The sequence below is a fragment of the Cyprinodon variegatus genome, unplaced genomic scaffold, assembly GCF_000732505.1.
Source record: "Cyprinodon variegatus isolate N-32 unplaced genomic scaffold, C_variegatus-1.0 Scaffold717, whole genome shotgun sequence".
In the NCBI taxonomy this organism is placed as follows: domain Eukaryota; kingdom Metazoa; phylum Chordata; class Actinopteri; order Cyprinodontiformes; family Cyprinodontidae; genus Cyprinodon; species Cyprinodon variegatus.
In genome coordinates this window covers 80,818-101,871 of record NW_015151170.1, presented here as the reverse complement: position 1 = coordinate 101,871, position 21,054 = coordinate 80,818, and the positions used below count along the sequence as shown (strand labels likewise).

The 21,054-nt window shown below is 38.8% G+C and overlaps 1 protein-coding gene across 5 annotated transcripts in view; it reads left to right on the top strand.

Moving 5' to 3' along the window:
* Nucleotides 1–21,054, top strand: part of LOC107097729 (A disintegrin and metalloproteinase with thrombospondin motifs 10-like) — an 88,682-nt gene that overhangs the window by 41,379 nt on the left and 26,249 nt on the right. For all 5 annotated transcript variants that reach the window (XM_015394996.1, XM_015394995.1, XM_015394993.1 and 2 more), the window contains 8 exons: nucleotides 921–1,026; nucleotides 2,979–3,125; nucleotides 3,366–3,507; nucleotides 5,027–5,134; nucleotides 6,152–6,297; nucleotides 7,675–7,738; nucleotides 7,893–7,995; nucleotides 18,427–18,560. In XM_015394996.1, the coding sequence (XP_015250482.1) occupies nucleotides 921–1,026; nucleotides 2,979–3,125; nucleotides 3,366–3,507; nucleotides 5,027–5,134; nucleotides 6,152–6,297; nucleotides 7,675–7,738; nucleotides 7,893–7,995; nucleotides 18,427–18,560 (950 nt within the window). The remainder of the gene's footprint in view (nucleotides 1–920; nucleotides 1,027–2,978; nucleotides 3,126–3,365; nucleotides 3,508–5,026; nucleotides 5,135–6,151; nucleotides 6,298–7,674; nucleotides 7,739–7,892; nucleotides 7,996–18,426; nucleotides 18,561–21,054) is intronic.

Here is a 21,054-nt window from a genome sequence, read left to right as displayed (position 1 = left end):
TTGGCTGATACCGATACCATCTGTTTGAAATTGATGTGTGTGTGTATATGAAGAACTGCAAACTACTTGGATGTAAAATAATTGCCATCATGGCTTTGTCAAGCTGCTGCCTACCTTTGTGAAGCAGGAAAAAGACTAATACAAAGTGAATCCAGTAGAGCTTTTTATTGCCTACCTGGAATGGGTGACAATAGTTGAATAAACTTTTGGCTCTCAAAATGGTATCGGTGCCCTATTTGTTGGTACTCGCCGATACCGATACCACCATTTTAGTGCTGGATCGGGGCCCCGCCCCTTACTGGTATCAGTATCGGTGCAACACTACACTTAACCAATTTTTCAAATTTTGAGAGAAAAGCGATTAGCCTAAAGATGCTTTACTAATGTTACTAAATGCAACTAGGAAAAAAACTGCTGTCTCAAGAGGTAAGATTGCTCGCTAAATATCCAATCACTGGAAGTTTACTCTCTCTTTTGTTTCCACCCTCAATGAGAGAAAAGTTGACTTTGGAGCATAGAGACAGGTCCACACGCGAATAGAAGAGAATCTACAGTCACATTAAAAGCAGTGCAGAGAAGAAGCATTAAGTCATGCTTGGGATATAGCCTATCGGGGGCATCATGGTATTGAATCTACATGCATAGAGTGTTCAAAGTTTTTGTGGAAGTAGTTTACGTGTGTGCGCTTTAAATAAAACTGCTTGTATCGGTATTCATTGCACATGTGCACTTATGGCAGAATTCAGACTTCATAAAAAGGCATAAATGATCTATGGCTGAAAATAACTGGATAGGATATGGTGTTGCTGAAATGCATCAATAACAACCAAAACAGTGTTATATATTGAAATGTGCTGTATTGTAATTTGCTTGTTCAGCCATCAAGTGGCAGTCTGAGTTAGATTGTGTGTGGTTGACAGGGCTGGCCCCTGTGGGTGGGATGTGTGAACCAGAGAGGAGTTGCAGCATCAACGAAGACATCGGCCTGGGGACGGCCTTCACCATCGCCCATGAGATGGGTCATACGTAAGTCTCACTTAGATACAGATCTGGGAGAACTTACAATTCAGTTCACTGTGGATCCAGACATTTGAATTGAGAAAGCTTCCTGGAGGGGAAGCGAAACGTCTTCAAATCTTGGAAACCAAGTCCAGTGGATTGTTTTTTAAACTTTTATGGAATCTGGGAGTATCGTTTTATTCTGTGGGAGGAAACAAATCTTTAGCACCTTAAGAAAATGGCTGTGTTTGCAGCTATATGTCAGATCCCTCTTACAGTCTTAATCTCTCTATGTTCTTTCTAGATAATCTTTTAGGACTGTGGAAAATTACAGCAAACAGTCGGCGTAAGTGGTGTTCACTAACATGCAGTGGTTCAATTCAGCCACGTTATAAGTTTTTCAGGCGTTAAAAGTCTAGATAATCTCAAAGCATCTCAATTCTAATTAAATTAAGACTTTGACTTGGTCATAACCTTATTTCCTTCAGTCCCAGACCTTTCTTTTTGGGATCAAAGAAACAGCACTTTATGAGCTTTTTAAAGCTTGGGATATTGTTTCATAGCCTATCCCTGCTTCTTGAAACATCTAAAGCTTTCTTCTTGATCCTTTTGCTGTGATTTTAATTATGCTTTAATACATAAAAAAAATACAGTGTTCAACTATTTGAAGTGTAAAAGCGGGGTAGAAGATGCTTTAAACCTCATTCTGGTTGCTGCACTACCCAATTAAAGGAACATTTTTCTTCAGTTCAGGATGATAACTTCCTTATACTTCATTTTCTTAGTTTTATAACTAATGGTAACAGGGTAATAAGTAACTTTGCATCCTCGTGAAAAACTATATAATTTGGTATGTAGTAACAACAAGTTGGTGTTTTACTGAGTCCAACCACAAAGAAATCAGTGTCTGGATGAAATAAATTAATTTTGATGTTTGTTTTTTTAAATATCAACAGTCCATAACAAGATTGAGTATAAATAAAGTGAAAAAAACGAGTCTATTTTTAAAATGTAAGGAGTAGAAAGTACAGATAATAGCAGAAAAAATGTAAGGAGTAGAAGTAAAAAGTTGTCTAAGACATAATTACTACATTAAAGGTTAGATAGTCAAAATTTCTACTTAAGTAAGATAACAAAGTATTTTTTACTTTGTTACTTGACTCCTCGAGAAACCAGCAGAGAACAATGGAACCCTGTGAGCTTAAACACAGAGGTGAGGATGGAGGGATTAGAAAGCCAGTAAATCTAATTAGATTAAATGGTGAGTAGCTAAAGGAGGGAAACTATTAATAAAAAAAAGAGTTGAATAGAATAAGAAAGATACCAGAGAAGTTTCTCTAAATCTAGAAGGAAAAAAACGTCACATGTGCAAAGAACACCAAAGAAATGAGGATACTAATAAACTGACAAAGTCGAGACCTAAAGTACCGATCACACAGCAAGGAAACGGTCCAATTATACACACAAAGCAATAACAAAACCCAACACATCAAGGTCGTGACAGTTTGTGCTTTAATGTCATCTAAAAAACACAGCAGGCCTTCGTAGAACATCTGTTTTTATTCCTCATTAATTTGGTTTGAAAAGTAACTGACTGATTTCTTTGAGGTATCCAAGTAAAATACAATTTAGTGCCAAACATTTCAGATTTTTTTCATCAGTAAATTAATAGTTTCTTTCAACTTTTTTGTTAGTCTATCTTACGTCACTATAGAAATAGTGTTTTTAATGTTTCAAAATGTGATGAATTACAAAGTCCCTGTTTTGATGTCCAAAGTAGGACAGATTCTCATTATGCTTTTAAAAAGTCTGGTCAGTCAGGGTTGGTACAGTGACAATCTTTAAATTGCTTGTTTTTCCGAGTCCCTCTTGGTTACCACTAAGAGCATTTTTTTCAACTGCTGTCTGTAGCTGTTGCAGTGATTATTACAAGTCCACATGGCCTCAAAGTGTTGTCACTGTGTCATCACGGGCTCTAGGTTTGGGATGAACCATGACGGGATGGGGAACGCCTGTGGACCGCGGAGCCAGGAGACCGCCAAGCTGATGGCTGACCACATCACCATGAAGACAAACCCGTTCATCTGGTCGGCCTGCAGCCGCGATTACATCACCAGTTTCCTGGAGTGAGTTAGACAATGACTATCTCCAACCTTCAAATAAATGGCTAACCGTTGTTATTCAAGGAGAAAAAAAAAAAACTGTCCATTTAATGGTTTGAGAAAAATCTTTGCAGCGGGCCAGTTTTTTTTCCTCCCAACCTGCCTTTAATAAAATCTTTAAATCTGGACCAAACAATGAAAGATTGGAATTTGTTGATCTAAAATCTTCTTTTTTTTCTCTCTCCTCTGTTTGACCTGCTTCAGCTCAGGTCTGGGCTCCTGTCTGAACAACGTTCCCCCTAAGCAGGAGTTTGCGTACCCCACCACAGCACCAGGTCAAGCCTATGATGCAGATGAGCAGTGCCGCTTCCAGTATGGCGTCAGATCCAGACAGTGCAAATATGCGGTAAGCAAAAAACATATCTAGTGTTATGCATTATTTTTGGGACGTTTTCAATTTTCTAACCCAGCCTAGTGTAACCAAAGAGCTCAATAGGGAACATCTGTTTTTTTTTTTTTTTTTGAAGAAAGAAAACAAGGAAACAAAAAATGATTATAAAAGTTTTTATGTCAGCAATTTAACATCAAAGACCACAAATATTCCATTTGTTGTTCCCAAGGCGTCCATCTTGGGGTCCCTCCTATTCATTATCTACATTCTCCCTCTAATTTAACTTATAATAAATAACAGCATTTATCAAAACTATGCAGACAACACAAAGTTGTACTTTACAATGTCACCAGGTGACGATGAACCCATTAAATTGCTGCATGGAAGAAATTAACACATGGAGGTTCCAAATTTTTTTTAAGCTGAATCAAAACAAATATGAAGCAGTATTTTTTGGGCAAAAGAAAGATCGATATGAAGTTAGTAAATAGATTCAGTGGATCCCACTAGAAACAACAATCTGGCTCTAAATCTCTGAGCAGTAATGGACTCAGTCCTAAAACTTCAAATGCTCATAGAGACAGGAGCAAAGTCGACTTTCTATCACCTAAAGAAAATCTGCAGGATTTAAAGGGCTAACCTCTCAGCAGGACCCTGAAAAGCTAATTCATGTGTTCATCTTTAATATAATTGATTCCAGCAGCACTGTCTTCACATGTCTGCCTAAAAATCCAACAGACAGCTACAGTTGATCCAGGTTGCTGCTGCCTGCATCCTCACTAAAACATAGAAAGTCGAGATCATCAGCGCAGTTCTAAAATCCCACTAGCTCCACATATCTCGGATAATAGACTTTAAAATACTTCATTTATTCTGTAAGTCACTGAAAGCCTTAGCACCCAAATAAATTAGACACTTGTCAGTGTTTCAACCCACAAGACCACTCAGGTATTCTATAATTTACATTTTGTTCCATTATTGTTAATACCAAAGCACAAGTTTTTTAAATGGAAGTGTGAAAAAAATAAAATAAAAAAAAGACAATTGTGCTAGAGAAATCTAACTATGAGAAAAGTTTAATTAAAAATAGGACTGCTTATTGTAAGTTCTTCTGACTCATTAAAAGTTAAAAGTAACTCAGGCCCACTCTGTTTTCGCTGCTCACTCTTCGTTTATTTTGCACCTCTTTTTACCTGTATCCCTGTGATACAACACATCTTGCAATACTTTACTAGGACAGCCTTCTTTTTATTGCATGGTCAGGTTTTTACGAGGCCGCCGTCAGAGCAAACGGACATCTGGAGCGGCGTGCGGCTTCATATACTCATTATTATAGGTTCTATGTTGTCAGCGCATGTACATAATAAAAATATACACTTAAGTGTTGACAGCTCCAGAGGGAAGAGAGGTTAAGGTGAATGACAGTTTCTGCCTGTTGATCATAAATAAGAATAATGTTTCTCGTACCGTTTGCCTTGTTTCTGTCTATGAAACTTCTTCAATGGATTTAGTCTCCTCTCTCTGATACCTACAGGAGGTCTGCAGTGAACTGTGGTGCATGAGTAAGAGCAACCGCTGCATCACCAGCAGTATACCCGCTGCAGAGGGAACCATCTGCCAGACTAATACAATTGAGAAAGGGGTGAGCTCTGAAAATAATACTCCAATGTTTATGTATCTTAACCAAAGGGCTTGAAAGTTTAAGTCTTCATTTTGAAAAGCAAAATTGGATGAGCAAGTTTTAATGTATTATTGATTTCCTCTGTGCATAGCCGGTGGCTACAGGCCTCCAAAGGTTCATGGATTAGTGAATCTAGCGTGAAAGAACTTCACAGGCCAGCGCAGCTGTGGAGTGATTTTTGTTCCATTATCGTTGCAAGCAAAGAACACATTTTATTAATGGAGATATGAACAAAAAAAAATATTTTTTTTTTGCGTCTTACATGCCCATCAAACAGGGAATGTGAAAAAAAAAACAATCCAGATATAAATCATTACCCTATAATGAAATAAAAGTCTTAATAAAAGTTTTAAGAGTAGCTTTGGTGTTTTCATAATTTCCATTTTTTCAATATTTTTTTTTTTAAACGTGTTTTTTGTTTCCTTTTTTTTTTTTATAGATTTTATGTTTTCAAATTGCTGAAAATTGCATCTTCTTGGTGTTACATTTCTTACATTTAAGCCAAAAAAAAAAGAGAGGCAAATGTGAACTTTGTTCAAGTTTGTGAGCGTTGCTACTTCTCTTCTGAGCAGGACGTTAAATATATGTAAATAACATTAGTGGATCTAGCAATTGGCTTGTAAACATTATGGAATCCAAGCTGGGGAGCACGAGTAAGCTGGGAGTTAACTTTAGCTATCACCTTTAAAATCATTTGGATTTTGAAAATAAAAAAACAAACTATAAAACTGTAGAGAAGAAAATCTACATATTTTGTTGTCAAAGTTCAATTTTGCGTGATTGCGAGAGCCTTTCACATTTTAAGCACACACATCAATTGAAATTGATGAAAAAAAGACCCATTTGGTGAATCTATAGTAAAATATTATGATGTGTCCTCAAGTCACTAAAGTGAAGAAGGCCCAAACTGTGACCTTTACATAAAAACAAGTGAAGGAAAATCAGTAAATATGCCTTATATTTGTATATCTGCTACAGTGGTGCTTCAAGAGGGTGTGTGTTGCATATGGCACTCGTCCAGAGGGCGTGGATGGAGGCTGGGGTCTGTGGTCCGCCTGGGGGGAGTGCAGCAGGACCTGTGGAGGTGGAGTCTCCTCTTCTGTCCGTCATTGTGACAGCCCCAGGTGCAGATTTACTTATTCCTATTGTGGTAAAGTAATTGACAGAAACTTAGGAAACAGTTGGCAAATTAGAGATTTGATTTTGAAGTTTTTAAGACTACAGAGTAACTGTAATAATACATGAATAAGATAACTTCAGTGAGCTGCAGGAGGGTTGAGCATAAGTTCTGTTTCTGCTGGAGGTTTCTCCCCCATTAAAAGGGGGTTTTTCCTCTCCACTGTCGCTACAAGCATGCTTAGTGTGAGAGATTGCCTTCGGGTCGATGAGTCAATGCAATCAACTGGTTTTCCTTAGATATAAAACTTTAAATCAATTTGACTGTATGATCTGGTGAACTGTAAAGTGCCTTGAGATGACGTGTACTGTGAATTGGCGCTATAGAAATAAACTGAATTGAAAGAAGAAATTCTGGAAGGAAATCTTTATCTCAAGACTAAAACGTTGCCCATGCAATTTAGAGAAACATGAACATGTAAAATAAAAACAAAAAACAAACCAGGAAGTAAAGAAGACAAGCTCATCCACCCGAGACATGTTTTCATACATTTTGTTGTTGACTTTTGTTCCCTGTTTTAGTAATATTACTTGATCAAACCTTATGTAATATTCTACAGTGTCAAATAAATAATAAAAGCAGGTAAGAGTCATGCTAATATCATACCGGATCAATATCTGCAATCCTCAAAGCTGCATTATTTGTATGGTATCGTCATTAATCCTCTATTCATTTACAACTCTTTGCTGTGCATTTTGGGCTCCGTCAAAGAACAAGAACATAATGAAACTACTCTTTAGAGAGGCTATCGGTTTTAGACTGAGAGGCCTGACAGAGGTTCCCCTGCATTGAGTGTTGTTTATCAGCCTTTTAAACTCTTTCATTGTTTATGTTTCCCCAGTAGTGTTGAAACAAACCCCTGAGTATTGTTTCTTCAATAAAAGACCCTTCATACTTGCAGCAGTAGAGTCCAAATCCATGCAGAACGTCTAATCTTTTAAATCATTGTCACTGGACAGCTCATCTTGAAATGATTAAAGTAAGAAAGTCCTGACCCAAATCCAAGGCCAACAATTTTCTCCTGTTTCGTTTAAGACCATTGTTTTCCACATTTGCTCTGGGTTTACTTTGCCAAAATATGTCGAAAACGCAGGAAAAGCAGCCAGTTGCAAAACAAACTGATGAGTTTTTAGCATTTAGAAATATTCCCTTGTTGGCATACACTGTAGCTAAAGTAAAGTCTAATCAATGCACCTGAAAAAACGAAAATAAGGGCAAGAAAACGCTGAGCTTTGAATCTGTGCTGATGTAATGGATGATTGATGGAGTCAAACTCAGCTCATATGGGACGGACTGATCCAGCTGTGTGCTTCTTTGACCGTAGGCCAACCATTGGTGGAAAATACTGTCTGGGAGAAAGAAAACGCTTCAGGTCCTGTAATATTGATGTAAGTTTGGCTCAGTGTTTATCATCACTGCTATAAATGTGTCCTTACACGTTCGTCTATAGTACTCACATTCATTGAAATATGATTTACTTGCATACACTGTTTGAATGCTTATAGTTATTTTAAATAATATGCCTATTTTTATAAAATACAGGAGTGTCCTGCAGGCTCCAGGGACTTCAGAGAGATCCAGTGCTCTGAGTTTGATAGCACTCCTTTCAGGGGGAAATTTTACACCTGGAAACCGTACAGAGGAGGTGAGGATGTATTTGTTTGGTTTCTGCTAAAGCTTAGTGGGATTTTGTATTTATCAATCATTGTAGCAGTGGATGCCCACTGCCTCTCTCTACACTTATAATGATTCATATAAATGAAAATTGTTTGATTTCCTTGTGTCTCTTTTTACTAATGAGACAAGAGGACACAAAGTTTCCCTCCGATGGATCTGTTTCCACTCAACTCTGCTCAGTTTATTTATTTAGCACCAATCAGTGTTGTTTTCATCAACAATGATGAAATTATTCAGTTGATTCTCCTTTTTTTCATGAGGATAATGAGAACTGACAAGTTAACATGAATCTTTGATGGCGAAGACATGATGAGTCATGGGTGTCAGTTCGTTGACAGGACGAGAAAAAAAATGTTATTGGGTGGTCTGTCACCGGTTTAAAATGCATCATTCTGCTGTAATCTACTAAGCATTATCAGCCATGCTGCGTCCTGTTTGGTCATGCCGCCCACCTGGCGTGCAGAGGTGCACATTCTACATGACTACAGGTGGACCGTCGCAGCAGCAGCAGGGATGAAAATAATCCGGAATCTTCTGTATTATTTTCAAGATTATTTTCAAGCTTATTTTTAAGACTGACGAACTCTGCTCTTGGCTTAGGGTGATGGCTGCTCTGATCTGATGGCCCTCTGAGCCTGGTTCTGCTGGAGGTTTCTTCCTGTTAATAGGGAGTTTTTTCTCTCCACTGTCACTACAAGCCTGCTTAATTTGAGGGATTAGATAGAAAACTTTGAATCAATTTGACTGGATGATCTGGTGAACTTTAAAGTGCCTTGAGATAAAATTTGTTGTGAATTGGCGCTATTCAAATAAACTGAATTTAATTGCTCTTCCAGCTGTGCTTGTGCAGAAATGCATCTTTGTGCGCTATTAGCTCCGAGCAGGGCTTTACATTCCACAGTGATGGTTCGCTCTTAGCTGTATGGCTCTTCCTGCTCTCGCTACTTAATAAACTATATGTGGCTGATCATCCTCTGCCAAGCGTAAAAAATCCTTTTTTCTAACTATCAATATTTTATTTCTTCCAGCTCACAAGAGGTGATGCAAAACCTACTTTAATTTCCACCAAAAGGAATCCCTAAATTATATCCAAAGCAAATATTTCACTGCAACCTGTTAAATCTGATAAATGTAGTATCTAGGCAAGAGCTGTCAGTCTGGTAAGGAATATTGATGTTATTCAAAATTGTAAACTTTAACTTTTAAAAATTGAAACGTAAAACCGACTAAAACCTTTTTGAGTTTTAGTCCACTAAAACTGACTAAAACTGTCACATATAGTAATGACTAAAATATGACTAAAACTAATAATTGGTTTCGTCTTAAAGACAAAAACTGAGACTAAATCTATCCAATCCAGTCCACTTTATTTATATAACACATTTAAACAACAAAAGGTTTCCAAAGTGCTGCACTTGCAACAAGGTTAATATAAAACAATAAACATAAATAAAACTGTTTAATACAATAAACACAGTAAAATAAATACAAAGCCACAGGGGACCACACAACTTACAAAATGGTAAAAGCCAGAGAATAAAAGTGACATTCCACAGTGGGGGCCATACGTACATCAAGGGGCAAAGCATTCCATAGCTTAGGGCCAACAACGGAGAAGGCTCTGTCCCCTCTGGTTTTCCGATTTGTCCTAAGAGTCACAAGCTGAAGCTGGCCCTCAGACCTCAAAGCGAGCAGGGGATGGTATATTGGGATGAGGTCTGCTATGTACTGGGTGCCAGTCCATTCAATGCTTTGAAAATAAAAAAACAATATGTTAAAACCAATTATAAACTTAACTGAGCCAGTGCATTGGGGTGATGTGTTCACGTTCTTTGGTGCCCGTTAAAAGTCGTGGCCCAGCGTTCTGGACTAAAGGGCTGGTTATATTCCCCGCAGCGGCGTGTCGCATTGAGCTTGTCGCAGATGCGCCACGCCACAAAGCAATCGCAAAAAAGCAACAATCAGGAACTAGCTGTGAGTATAGATATGGCCGAGGCGGTGAGGAGGTGGGGGCCAGATTGAGTGACAACAGAAGGACATGAGGGCGAAAAAGAGTGGAGATCCAGGTGAAAAAAGGGTCCCAGCATTCTTGTGCACCTCGCTTATCTAGCTGGTCCATCGTGGCGAGTTGTATTCCGTAATTGCGGTCATACAAACAAAACAAGCCGGTATGGTACCAAAGAGGAAATACGCATAGTGTAGAGCGGATGTAGATTTGACCAATCAGGGGCCTCCTGTCTGCAGCACTGTCTGTGAACACCTACAACTTTGGAGAGGTGCAGCAGAGTGTCTGCGGAGGGGGCGGGGGCACGTTTGCGTTCACTGCGACAGACACAGATGACCTGGTTTCTGAGTATAAATCAGCGCGAAAGTGCTTTGTGGCTGATACCCGAATAAAGTGCATTGCAGTAGTCCAGAGGACTTGAAACAAATGAATGCACGACTTGCTCGAAAAGTTTAAAAGATAAAAATGGCTTAAAAAACGGGTAAAAGACCAAGGTGATAAAAACCTGATTTTAAAATGCCATTGATCTTTTTATCAAATTTAAAGTTGCTATCTATGATGACGCCAAGGCTGGTAACTTTCTAAGATGGCTGTAAAAAAAAAAAAACTTGCACCAATTTACAAGACGTCATCTTCAGGAACTTAACCAACAGAATTAGAAAATCTAGTCAGATTGGTTTAAAGTTTTATCTCTAAGGAAAACCAGCTGATCGCATCGAAGCAATTTATGTTTCCATCAGCTTTTTCAAATGAGCAGCTTTTTCATTTTGAAATATTGCATCAAAAAAGGTTTATGGAAATGACAATATTTAATATTTTATATAAATTCAAATATTTTATGTTTGCCTGAAGTGGTTTTTGGCTTTTGTAAAAAAAAAAAAAAAAGGTTGATGCACAAAATGTGAGATGGAAATAATTTTTAAAAAATCAGTTCTGATGCAGTGAATTTGTACTCACACGTCAGCTGTTTCTGATGTCTGTGTTTTCCATGATGTTCCTGTTATGTGTATAAACAAGGCTGAAAGCAGCATTGCCATTACTCGCAGACATGTTAACCTACTGTAAGAGCAGCTTCCCTGATCATTCATTAAAACATTCCTCCATTACTGACCTGTGGTCAGTGCTAGATTGAAGCCTCTACTCCCTGTTCACTACAGCTATTCATAACAATGCAATATAGGCGATGACATAGGACGCTTTTGCGGTTAAATTTTTTCAGACCAAAAGGAAACACTGCAAATTCGCATTTACTTTTGCCAAACTTTCAAAAGTTTGCTTAAAATGACCAGTTCACTGCAGTTGATCCAGCAGTCCAAACTTTCTCTGCTCTCTTTTTCTCATTATCTTCTCCTTCTTTCCCATCGCCCGGCTTGCCACAGGTTTGCCTGCTGGGTCTAAAAGTAGCAGCAGCAGCAACCCAGACTGACAGCAGCTTATAGGCTAATTTTTATCACATGCAGCCTGGTGCTGGAGGCTACAAATGGCTTTACCGTACAAACAGGAGAAGCGTTGCAAGTGAAGTTAGACACTGTCATCAGACAAGAGGCAGTAATTTATAAATGTTTTAAATCAGGTTGGGTCTGGATTAGCCAGCAGGTGGGTCCGGATCCACTAATCTGTGACCTCTGCTCTACAGGAGTCCCGCACACAAGGCATACATGTTCTGCTCACAGCCCCCTTTCTGTTTCCTTAGCGAAGTGAGTATTGAACTCTTGGATCAGGTACTTGCTAGACACATGGTTTCCCTACGTACCTCACTATGTAGCCTGAGAGCCCCTTTACTCAGGGGTAGCAAGCCAGAGAAGTGCTAGCTGAGATTTGGAAAACAGAAGGAATTTGTTCTAAACTGAAAGTGACATCTGCGAGCACTTTGGATTTGAACTGAATGACAACATGAACCACTTAACTTGTGTGAGGAAATGTGATCTTTAAAACGTAATTTAAAAAGAAAGCAATTTGTAAACCTCAATCTGAAAAGTTGTGAAGATAGAAAGTAAAAAAAAAACTTTAAAAAAATTATTGGAGAAAATAAAATCTGAAAAAAACCAGCAAAGTTAATCTCAAAAGATATTTTCATTAAAAAAGATTTTAAAAATGACTCTCTGGGTTGCTTTTTTTTTTTTTTTAATTTCCATTGACAGAAACATGCTCTTTGCTTGCATTAATACTGGAACAAAAACACATATTTTGCATTAGTTGTTACTTCGGTTTGCTGTACCTGCTGGAAACACGTCTAATTCACATTTACTTTTTTCCTAAGTTTTAAAAGTTTGCTCAAAGGTAACATAAGAATTGGATAGAGAAGTGGTTAATGATGTACTGTACGCACATCAAACCCTAGTAACTTTTTATTGTTGGAAAACTGTCTTGTTTAACGAGGGATGGACTTGATGTGTTTTTGGCCTTCTGTATCGCTCTAAAAACGTTTTGCAAGGCTTAGTTGCATGTAAATGTAGCAGGATTTAAATAAAACATGACTCTTAAAACAAAGGCTCTAAACAGTAATAATTAAAACTCAGTGAGGGGCAGAGGAGTTGGAACAGTGTTTTTAGTTAATAACTAAAGGGTTCATGAAATAAATAGATGTAACTTGTGCTTATCTAATGCTTGATTTATGGTGACAGTGGCAGAGGAAGCTTGAGTTTGTCCTGCAACCTAAGGGCCAGCGGTTTGAACTCCAGCTCTGTTTGTCTCAGTTTGTCCATCCAACAGCAGGATGCATCCCCAGCATTGCTTACTAATGGAGGTCAGAGGCAGCTTCGCTTCTGTCAGTGTGCACCGGGGCAGCTATGGCTGCAATGTAGCTCACCGCTATCGGTCAATATAGTGTCCAGTTTAGACAGTTTAGAATCCCCTGACTTGAAAAGGCACTCTATAAATACAGCTCATTTATCAACATTTTTATATTAAACAGCATTTCGATAAAAAATATCATATTTGACCTGAGGAGGCTGCTCAGTGACGCAGTGGGTAGCACTGCTGCATTGCAGCAACAAGGTTCTGAGTTCAATTCTCTGCCTTTTTTTCTTTCTACAGTACATGGAGTTTGCATGTTCTCCCTGAGCATGCATGGGTTCTCACCGGGTACTCTGGCTTCCTCCCATTGTCCAAAAACATGACGGTTATTTGGTTTCTCTAAATTCTCCTTAGGTGTGAGTGTGTGTGAATGGTTGTTTGTCTCTGTGTTGGACTGGCGACCTGTCCAGGGTGGACTCCGCCTCTCGCCCGTAGACAGCTAGAAATAAAGTGACAGACAATGGATGAATGGATGGGTATCTAACCTTCAGTGTGTAAGATTTACCTCCATCTAGTGCTTTACTAAATTAATCAATCTAAAGCAATGCGCTGGTGCCTCCCAGCAAGCACCTGAGCATACTTTAGCAGAAAGCCTGAAACATTTGCGTCTGTTTTCTCTCTTTCATTTTCCCTACCTGGTAAAGGCTTCGCCGATGTCATTTGCTCCCTGTTATTACTTCTTTTATTTTTATGGTTTGTTTCTAGTACTAACGGTTCTCCTCTCCACTGCAACAGAAAGTAGAAGGTAGAATAATCTATGGTTGTTTCTGGTTGTTTTTAACTCCTCCCCCACTGACAACACATTTTCAGATACAGGTTTCAGCTACCCTGATCAAAAACGGGGACGCACCACGGCGTCTTTCACCTCCCTCTATGGATTTAAAAAAATACTAGTTCTAAACTTTACGGACGCTTTTATTGTGATCTTATTGTATTAAATATAGATTTATTTATAAAATCAATACTGGATTTCTGCTCATATGTTTGGTACACACTCTCCCTTTAGATAATTAATATTACATTTACATATGATGAACAAGATTGTTACATTTCACAAAAAAGATAAAATGACTCAATAACTATACAGTGGTTTGCCAGGCTGTGTGTTATTTTTATTAGGCTGAAATGTTTGGGAATCCCTGCTCTAAGCAAGTTTGTTAAAGCCATAATATCAGCTATTAGATGTAACAGTTTTGTGTAAAAAACTGATTTATTATTCTTTAATTCAAATTAAAAGAGACAGTTGAAAAGAAAATCATCCTAGAGGACAGATTCCATGTTTCTTCCTGGTGGTTATAAATTATCACTCATAATTTAGTTAGATTGTTTTCACTTTACGAGGTTCAAAGACTTTTGAGGCCCTTCCTGGTCTGCAGAATGGATTAGACAACCAATAAAAACCTGTGCATCTTGCACTTTCATTTAAACTGGATGCATTTATTCTCTAAACCTTTAAAGACATGTGCTTTTGTTTTTTGTTTTTTGCTTTTAGTTTTGTGCTTTTTAAATAAATTGAATCCAAGCTGCTTGTTCTGTATGTGCTGGAGTGAAGCGACCCATTACCCGTCCTGTCTGGTCTGCAGATGCCGGCTGCAGAGATTCCTCACATCCCAGAGTTTCTCCGCGGGAATTTCTCATTCCCGCTGAACGCCGGACAATGAAAACTGGATGTGAAAGATAGTTTGAATGACATGGCTGGTTTAATTTCAAACATATTGGCTTGCAGAGATGTACGTTAAAATATTTCCAACAAATGGTCTTTTCATCAAGTCAGCTGAGTTTTCAAGAAAAAAAATCCCTCATAGCTGTTAGAATGGGGAAAGGGCCAAAATCCTCTTTTCCTTGTTAAAGTCAAATAACCCCTCTCAGGCTCTTCTCTGCTGGGACTTCCTTCTTTTACGTCGCCCACTTTCTCCTCTAGTTTTTCCGTCCTTTCCAGTTCTTAATTTATTCAGTCTAGCATCATGCCATTTCTTCTTCTCACTTCTATCCTGAGATGCAAAACAGAAACATGCAGTTTATTACAGCCCAGGCAGCCAAGGACAGCTCAATTATTAAAGCAAAAAAAACCTCTCTTTTTTCCATCAAACAAGCTGTTGCGTGTCAATGATTTCAGGCTAGCAGCCTTCAGATTCCACCTTGACACTTCAGACGCCACACCTGAGAGCTACGACTGCCCTGCCAAAAACTCAGCACCATGGGAGTTGTAGTTTTCCTAAGGTCAGACCAATTTATTGTCTGCTAGTTCGACTGCTGCATGCCAGCACAAACAAACATGGACGATGTCAGCAGCAGCTCTAAAAAGAAGCTGTTGTTTCACACATGAATGAAGATTTGTAGCAGTGCTGCGTTGAATGCGCCAGTGTTTAAACATGATGGTTGATTTGTTGTCATTTTTTCATTTTTATTGGCTACTAAGAACACCCCTGTACATCTCCAAGATACTAAATACTAAAGCTTTGGGTTAAAATAAAGTTTGTCCAAAAGAAGCTGCCAGAAACTTGCAATTAATTGTCCTGTTTAACTGATTATCATCAGTGTGTACACTAATATAAAGCCAGGAGTTTTTGGCTATATGCTGGAGTGGAACATACAGTTATGTGTTAATGCCAAACCAACACTAAAACACCAGCAATGACACTCAGTTCTTGTAGCCATAAAACCTCTGTCCTGAATGGGAAAGATGGTTTTAGAAAAACAGTGAACAGCTTCGGATTGTTGGGAGGTGTTAGCAGGAGCTCTGCCACAAACCATTAGAAATGCCTCAAACCAAATGTAAAGCACGGTAGTGGTGTTCTGGTGAATAAGGTCATGATGGGACTAGGGCACAGTGCAAGACTCACTCAAATCTCATGAGCTCCTCTGTGCACCAAGGTGTTAAATCTGTTTATTAACAGCAACCCTAAACACAGAAACACAGTGGTTATAAGAAAGGAATCAAGAACTTGTTTTACAGGAAACTTCAAGCCAGGATACACACACACACCTACAGGGCTTCTGTTTCTTCTGAAAGGACCAACACTCAGTGGGACGTTAAAGTTACACAGCTACAACTTTCTTATCTAAACGATTAGGACAATTAATCGGAATAATTTGAAATAATAAACTATTAATATAATTGTCAATTAATTTAGTTACTGATTAATAGCCATTGAAGCATAGAGACTCTAAGATATGCCTTTAGCCAACATAGCAACCCACTTGGAGCAGTGATTATACCAACATTGTTGGAAAAACATTTAAACATTTTCCATTTTGGATAAAAACTTTTTTTTTGTCCATCAATATGCTCTATCCAGAATGCCTAAAGTGAAATAGTTTTAGTTTCACCTGGTTTAAATTCTGAAAATACATTTCTATAAAGAACCTTTTCTCTATACAAGTGTTATGGTAAATGGCATGTACTTATATAGCGCCTTTTTTCAAGTCAGGTAACTTGACCAAAGCGCTTTACACTACATTCTTTAACCCATTCACTCACACACTGATGGTGGCAAGCTACATTGTAGCCACAGCTGCCCTGGGGCTCACTGACAGAAGCGGGGCTGCCGTACACTGGCGCCACCGGGCCCTCTGACCACCATCAGTAGACAATGCAGGTGAAGTGTCTTGCCCGAGGACACAACGACAATGAAAATCAGAGCCGGGGCTTGAACCGTCAATCCTTCGATTTCAGGGCAAACTCCTACATCCGACGCCACTGTCGCCCTGTGTTAATCAATTAATCAACAAAAAAAAGTCAACAGATCAGTCGATTTACCAAATATTCATTAGTTACAATACTAAAAAGGACCTTTTAGAGTGGTGCAGAATAAAAGTATTTTCAAAAATTGCATAAACAAGTGTTTTGTAAATTTTTGACTGGTCCAAAAAATATAAATATTTACTTCTGGTTAGAAAGCCAACGTCAGTACATAACGATTTTGCACCAATATGGTTGAGCCACTTGAAGTCAGATGATACAGAGCTAAGGGGTTGTGAAATGCCAAGAGCTGCATGGTAGAGATGAGAAATGGCTTCTTCTTCACGTTTGATTTGTCAAGATTCAAACTAACATAACAAAAAGCAGCAAAAAAAGGGTAAACATCGGTCAGGCTTTGGTGTAGAAGTGGCTTAGAGAAATGTATCTTATAATTACGTATAGCACTTTTGTCCTGGCACTTTGGGGTTTCAAGTGCTTCATAAATAAATCTGTTATGGTAAGATATGGTTAATGTTGGCAGGCCTTGCAAACTGTATAATTGAAGGTTGGAACAAGAGCAGTTGTGCTCCACCTACTGGCAGGGAGGAGTTAAACTTCAACTTCAAGCCATCCAATCCTTCCTGCTATAACGAGTATCACAGCCTCTTTTGACCAACTTAACTGTCAGGCTTGAATGTTAATCATAAGATCCTCTGGAGTTTTCTACTGCCAAGTTAGAGAGAATATCACAGGTAGTTTAGCTTGAGCTGAATTTTGGCATCAACAAACACAATGACCCCAAGCTTAAGAAAAGCAGCCCTATGCTATAATTCCCTCTGAACCAAACTTTATATTTGACCCAGTAAGTGTTGATCTATCCCCTCAGATGGATCAGCCCACACAGAGCCTAGGTAGCCCCAAGTGTTGAATACTGACTGAAAAATGATTGAATATACTTCTAAGTTGATGCTTCGGTCAGAGGTTACAAAGTGTTGTTTTCAAAGATGGTAACTCATTGCCTAAAGGGGAGGCCTTCAACAGGAGGTAATGCATGGGGGTTGCGAAAGCTTTGCTTGATTACGCATTTTTTTATATTCTCCCTGCATTTTTTCCACTAATTGAAATGTCTTTAAATCCACATTAACATGAATTTAACACACTGTAGTAAACAGATAAATGGAGGCAGAAGATGTCTTTCAGCCATCAATGCACACATTCAGCGACACACAGGAGCTCTTTCAAGCTGGACACCATTTCATTCACAACACCTGTCCCATCAACCAGGAATCAGAAATACTTTAATAATCCCAGGGAGAAATTACTTTCATATTATGACTCCATCTGTAATAGAGTGACTATAGGACCAGTTTGATAGAACACAATTTCATACCATATATATATATATATATAATTAGATGGGTCCCTGCTCCATCTTGCCATCAGTTTGGGGGTCCTTAGCCTGGAAAACTTTGAATATCCCTGGCCTGAAGCGTAGAGAATCCCGAGCCTCTAACGACCAGAGAGGGTCTGATTCTGCACAAACGTCCAAGCTGAGGCATTGGCAGTTTTTTGTCACTCAAAACGAGAAAAACAAAAATTGCAACTCTGATGATTACTGTTAACACATTGGCCAATATGATTCTGATACAGGGGTTGAAATGTAGTGGTTCTGTAACAGACCCCTGATGGACACCATTAGTTGTTGCTGATGGATACACAAGTGAAACCATTTAACTGTGATCTTTATTATTATGATTCACGTAGAACTAGTGGTGTGTTGTATCAGAGAAACCGCAGAAAATCCTCCTAAAACAACAAACAACCTTCCATATGTTTGTCCTTTCCTGTCTTAATGTGGGTATTGTACGTATATTAACACTTTACGTGCTGGTTTTGTGGTTTTTGTGTTTGTCCAGGTGGGGTGAAGCCCTGTTCTCTCAACTGCCTTGCAGAAGGTTACAACTTCTACACAGAGCGAGCTCCCGCAGTGGTGGACGGCACACCGTGTCGGGATGACTCCGTGGACGTTTGTGTGAACGGAGAGTGTAAGGTCAGTTGAAATGAGTTTTTTCAAGCACATCCATGTGAGTGTTTCATTTCCAAACAAAAAGCTATTAAACGTGAGGAGGAAGGTTTAAACAGAATCACCAGAAGATTGTCTTCATCTGGGATAACGTTGTTTGTACTCACTTTGAAGCCTGAACATCTGCAGCTGTGGGGCTTACACGCCAACCGGTGTTGCTCATCAGAATCAGCTGCTCGAGACGATAAAACTGTTGTTAGTTTGGCAGCAGACTAAGAATCCCATTAATGGTCTTAATCCCGGCTGTTAATGAAAACAAAACATTGCTTTGCGGTGTTCTTTGATGAATCGGTGACCACCTGGTGTTCCAAATGGTCTAGCGAGCCCATCTGACATCCACGTGGTCCATTTGTTGAATAATCGCTTTTCTTAGAAATGAAACACAGTTTCTAATTTAGCCGTTTTGTTTGTGAACAAATTAGAACAATCCGTTCAGATATGACTGACACCCTAACCTCTGTTTTAACCTTTTTAACCTCACCTTAGCTCCCTTATTTAATGTGTCTCTGAGGTTTTTTAGACTGTGGAGCTGGAGGTGGTCTGAAATCCAAAAAGACGGTTTTGTTTATCAAACCCCCCATTTTTTTTTTTTTTTTGCCTCTTCCTCATTTTTTTTCTCCTGTGCTCTGTTCTGCAGGAACTCAGTGACCTTCCAGCTCAATTGTTAGTCTGTCTGCGCTGCAGGCTGGCTTTCAATCCCTCCTATTTTCTGCCCTTTTCTACTTTCCGACTTCCTTCACATCAATTTTTTTTTTCTTGCAGTGTTTCTTTCTACAAACCAACCACTGCGCTTTTTCTATTTTAGCCAGCTCACGCGTATGCATTCCTCTTTTGTTTTAGCATTCATTCACTTAGATCATCAAAATACAAGATGGTTCTGACAGTTTTTGAAAGGTTGCAGCATTTTTCCCTGACTTATCTGTAAATATGTAATCCAGTTAATTAAAATCAGATGTTGCTGCAGAGATACTGTAATGTTTGCACTGCTGCTTTGCAGTAAGAAGACATGAGCATTTCTGTTCTCCCTGGGCATATTTTGGATCTGTTATTTGTTGGGGTTTTTAGCATAAAATCCCCTCAGACATTAGTCTGCATGCACAGTTGTCTGACTACAAATGTATGGCTACTAATAAATGTGCAAAGGTGAATAGTATGAAAAAGAGAGGCTGGAGAAATCTCTTCTCAACGCTGTCATGTTTTTTATTGCCTGATTTAAATCAGATTTCAAGCTTTTCTGTCACACTTTATTGAGTCAAAGTTCCAACAAATGGGAATAACAGAGTAAATCAGAAATTTGCACCAATAGACCTGTTAAGAGTTTCCTATTTTGATCAGGTGCCAAACGATTTGAGCTGAATCCCCAATAAGACACATAAATTAGCTTCCTGGATTATTTCTAATTGCACAAATAAGAATTATGTGTCCAGTTTTAATGTGTCGCGTTGTTCGACATGGGTACGTTGTCCCAGTAAATTACTGGGATTTATGTCTAAAAGCGACTCATTGGTGACCGTAATATAGTTCATTGGGCCAAATAATAAAAGGTCTAGATACTTACATTTACAAACCCTTGCCTGTGAAAGCTGTGTAACCTTTGTTCCAACTCTCAGCTGAATTTTAGGTATAATAAATATTTTTTTAGGTTATTACTCCAAACTTGGTGCGTATCAATGCTGCATTCCTAAAAATGTCATATGTAACTTTAGAGAGTCAGCTCCGTCACTGAATGCATCATGTGACCTAGAGCACTGCTTTATGGCAGCTTGAGCACTAGAGCTAAAAGTTTATGTTGGCCAACTAAACAGAGATAAACCACAAAACAGGCTTAAATCAGAGATAAAGCTTTCACTTAGTTATTTCCTGAAAATCTTTTAACATTAAGCATCTTTGTAAATCCTGTTGGCCTGCACTAGAGCAACCTGTAGTTGGAGCGCTGATGTTTTTTAAGCACCTGCAGGCCCATCACTCTGATGACATATATTTTTGGTTGTCTGATGTTGGATTTAATCTAGAGAGCTTAATCTTCACCAGTAACTTCATGACCTCTCAGTCTGCTGGTCCAAAGTGATGTGCTATCAGATTCTAAAACACTAAGAAAGACTGTTTGATTTTACGGCTGTATCTGTCAGTAGCTTTCAGGATGGATAAACCTGGAAGTAACAGGTTTAGCACCCCTAGTGGCTAAAAGTGAATTCAGTTCAGTTGATTTAATGCCAACTCAAGTCACTTTATTGAGAAAATTCAATAAGAACAGACAGTTAGACTGGATAAAAGTTTTCAGTCTGATAAATAAACAGCTAGCTGCATTCAGTCAATCTCAATCTTCTCCTGGATGAGCAAATAGGGAGAGTAGACATTTGGCTGTGTAAGGTTTCTGACTCTGTAGCAATCCTTTGCACCTAGCATGCATGCAGTAACAGTGGACAGGAAGAATCAACCTCCAGCAGAACCAAGCTCAGTG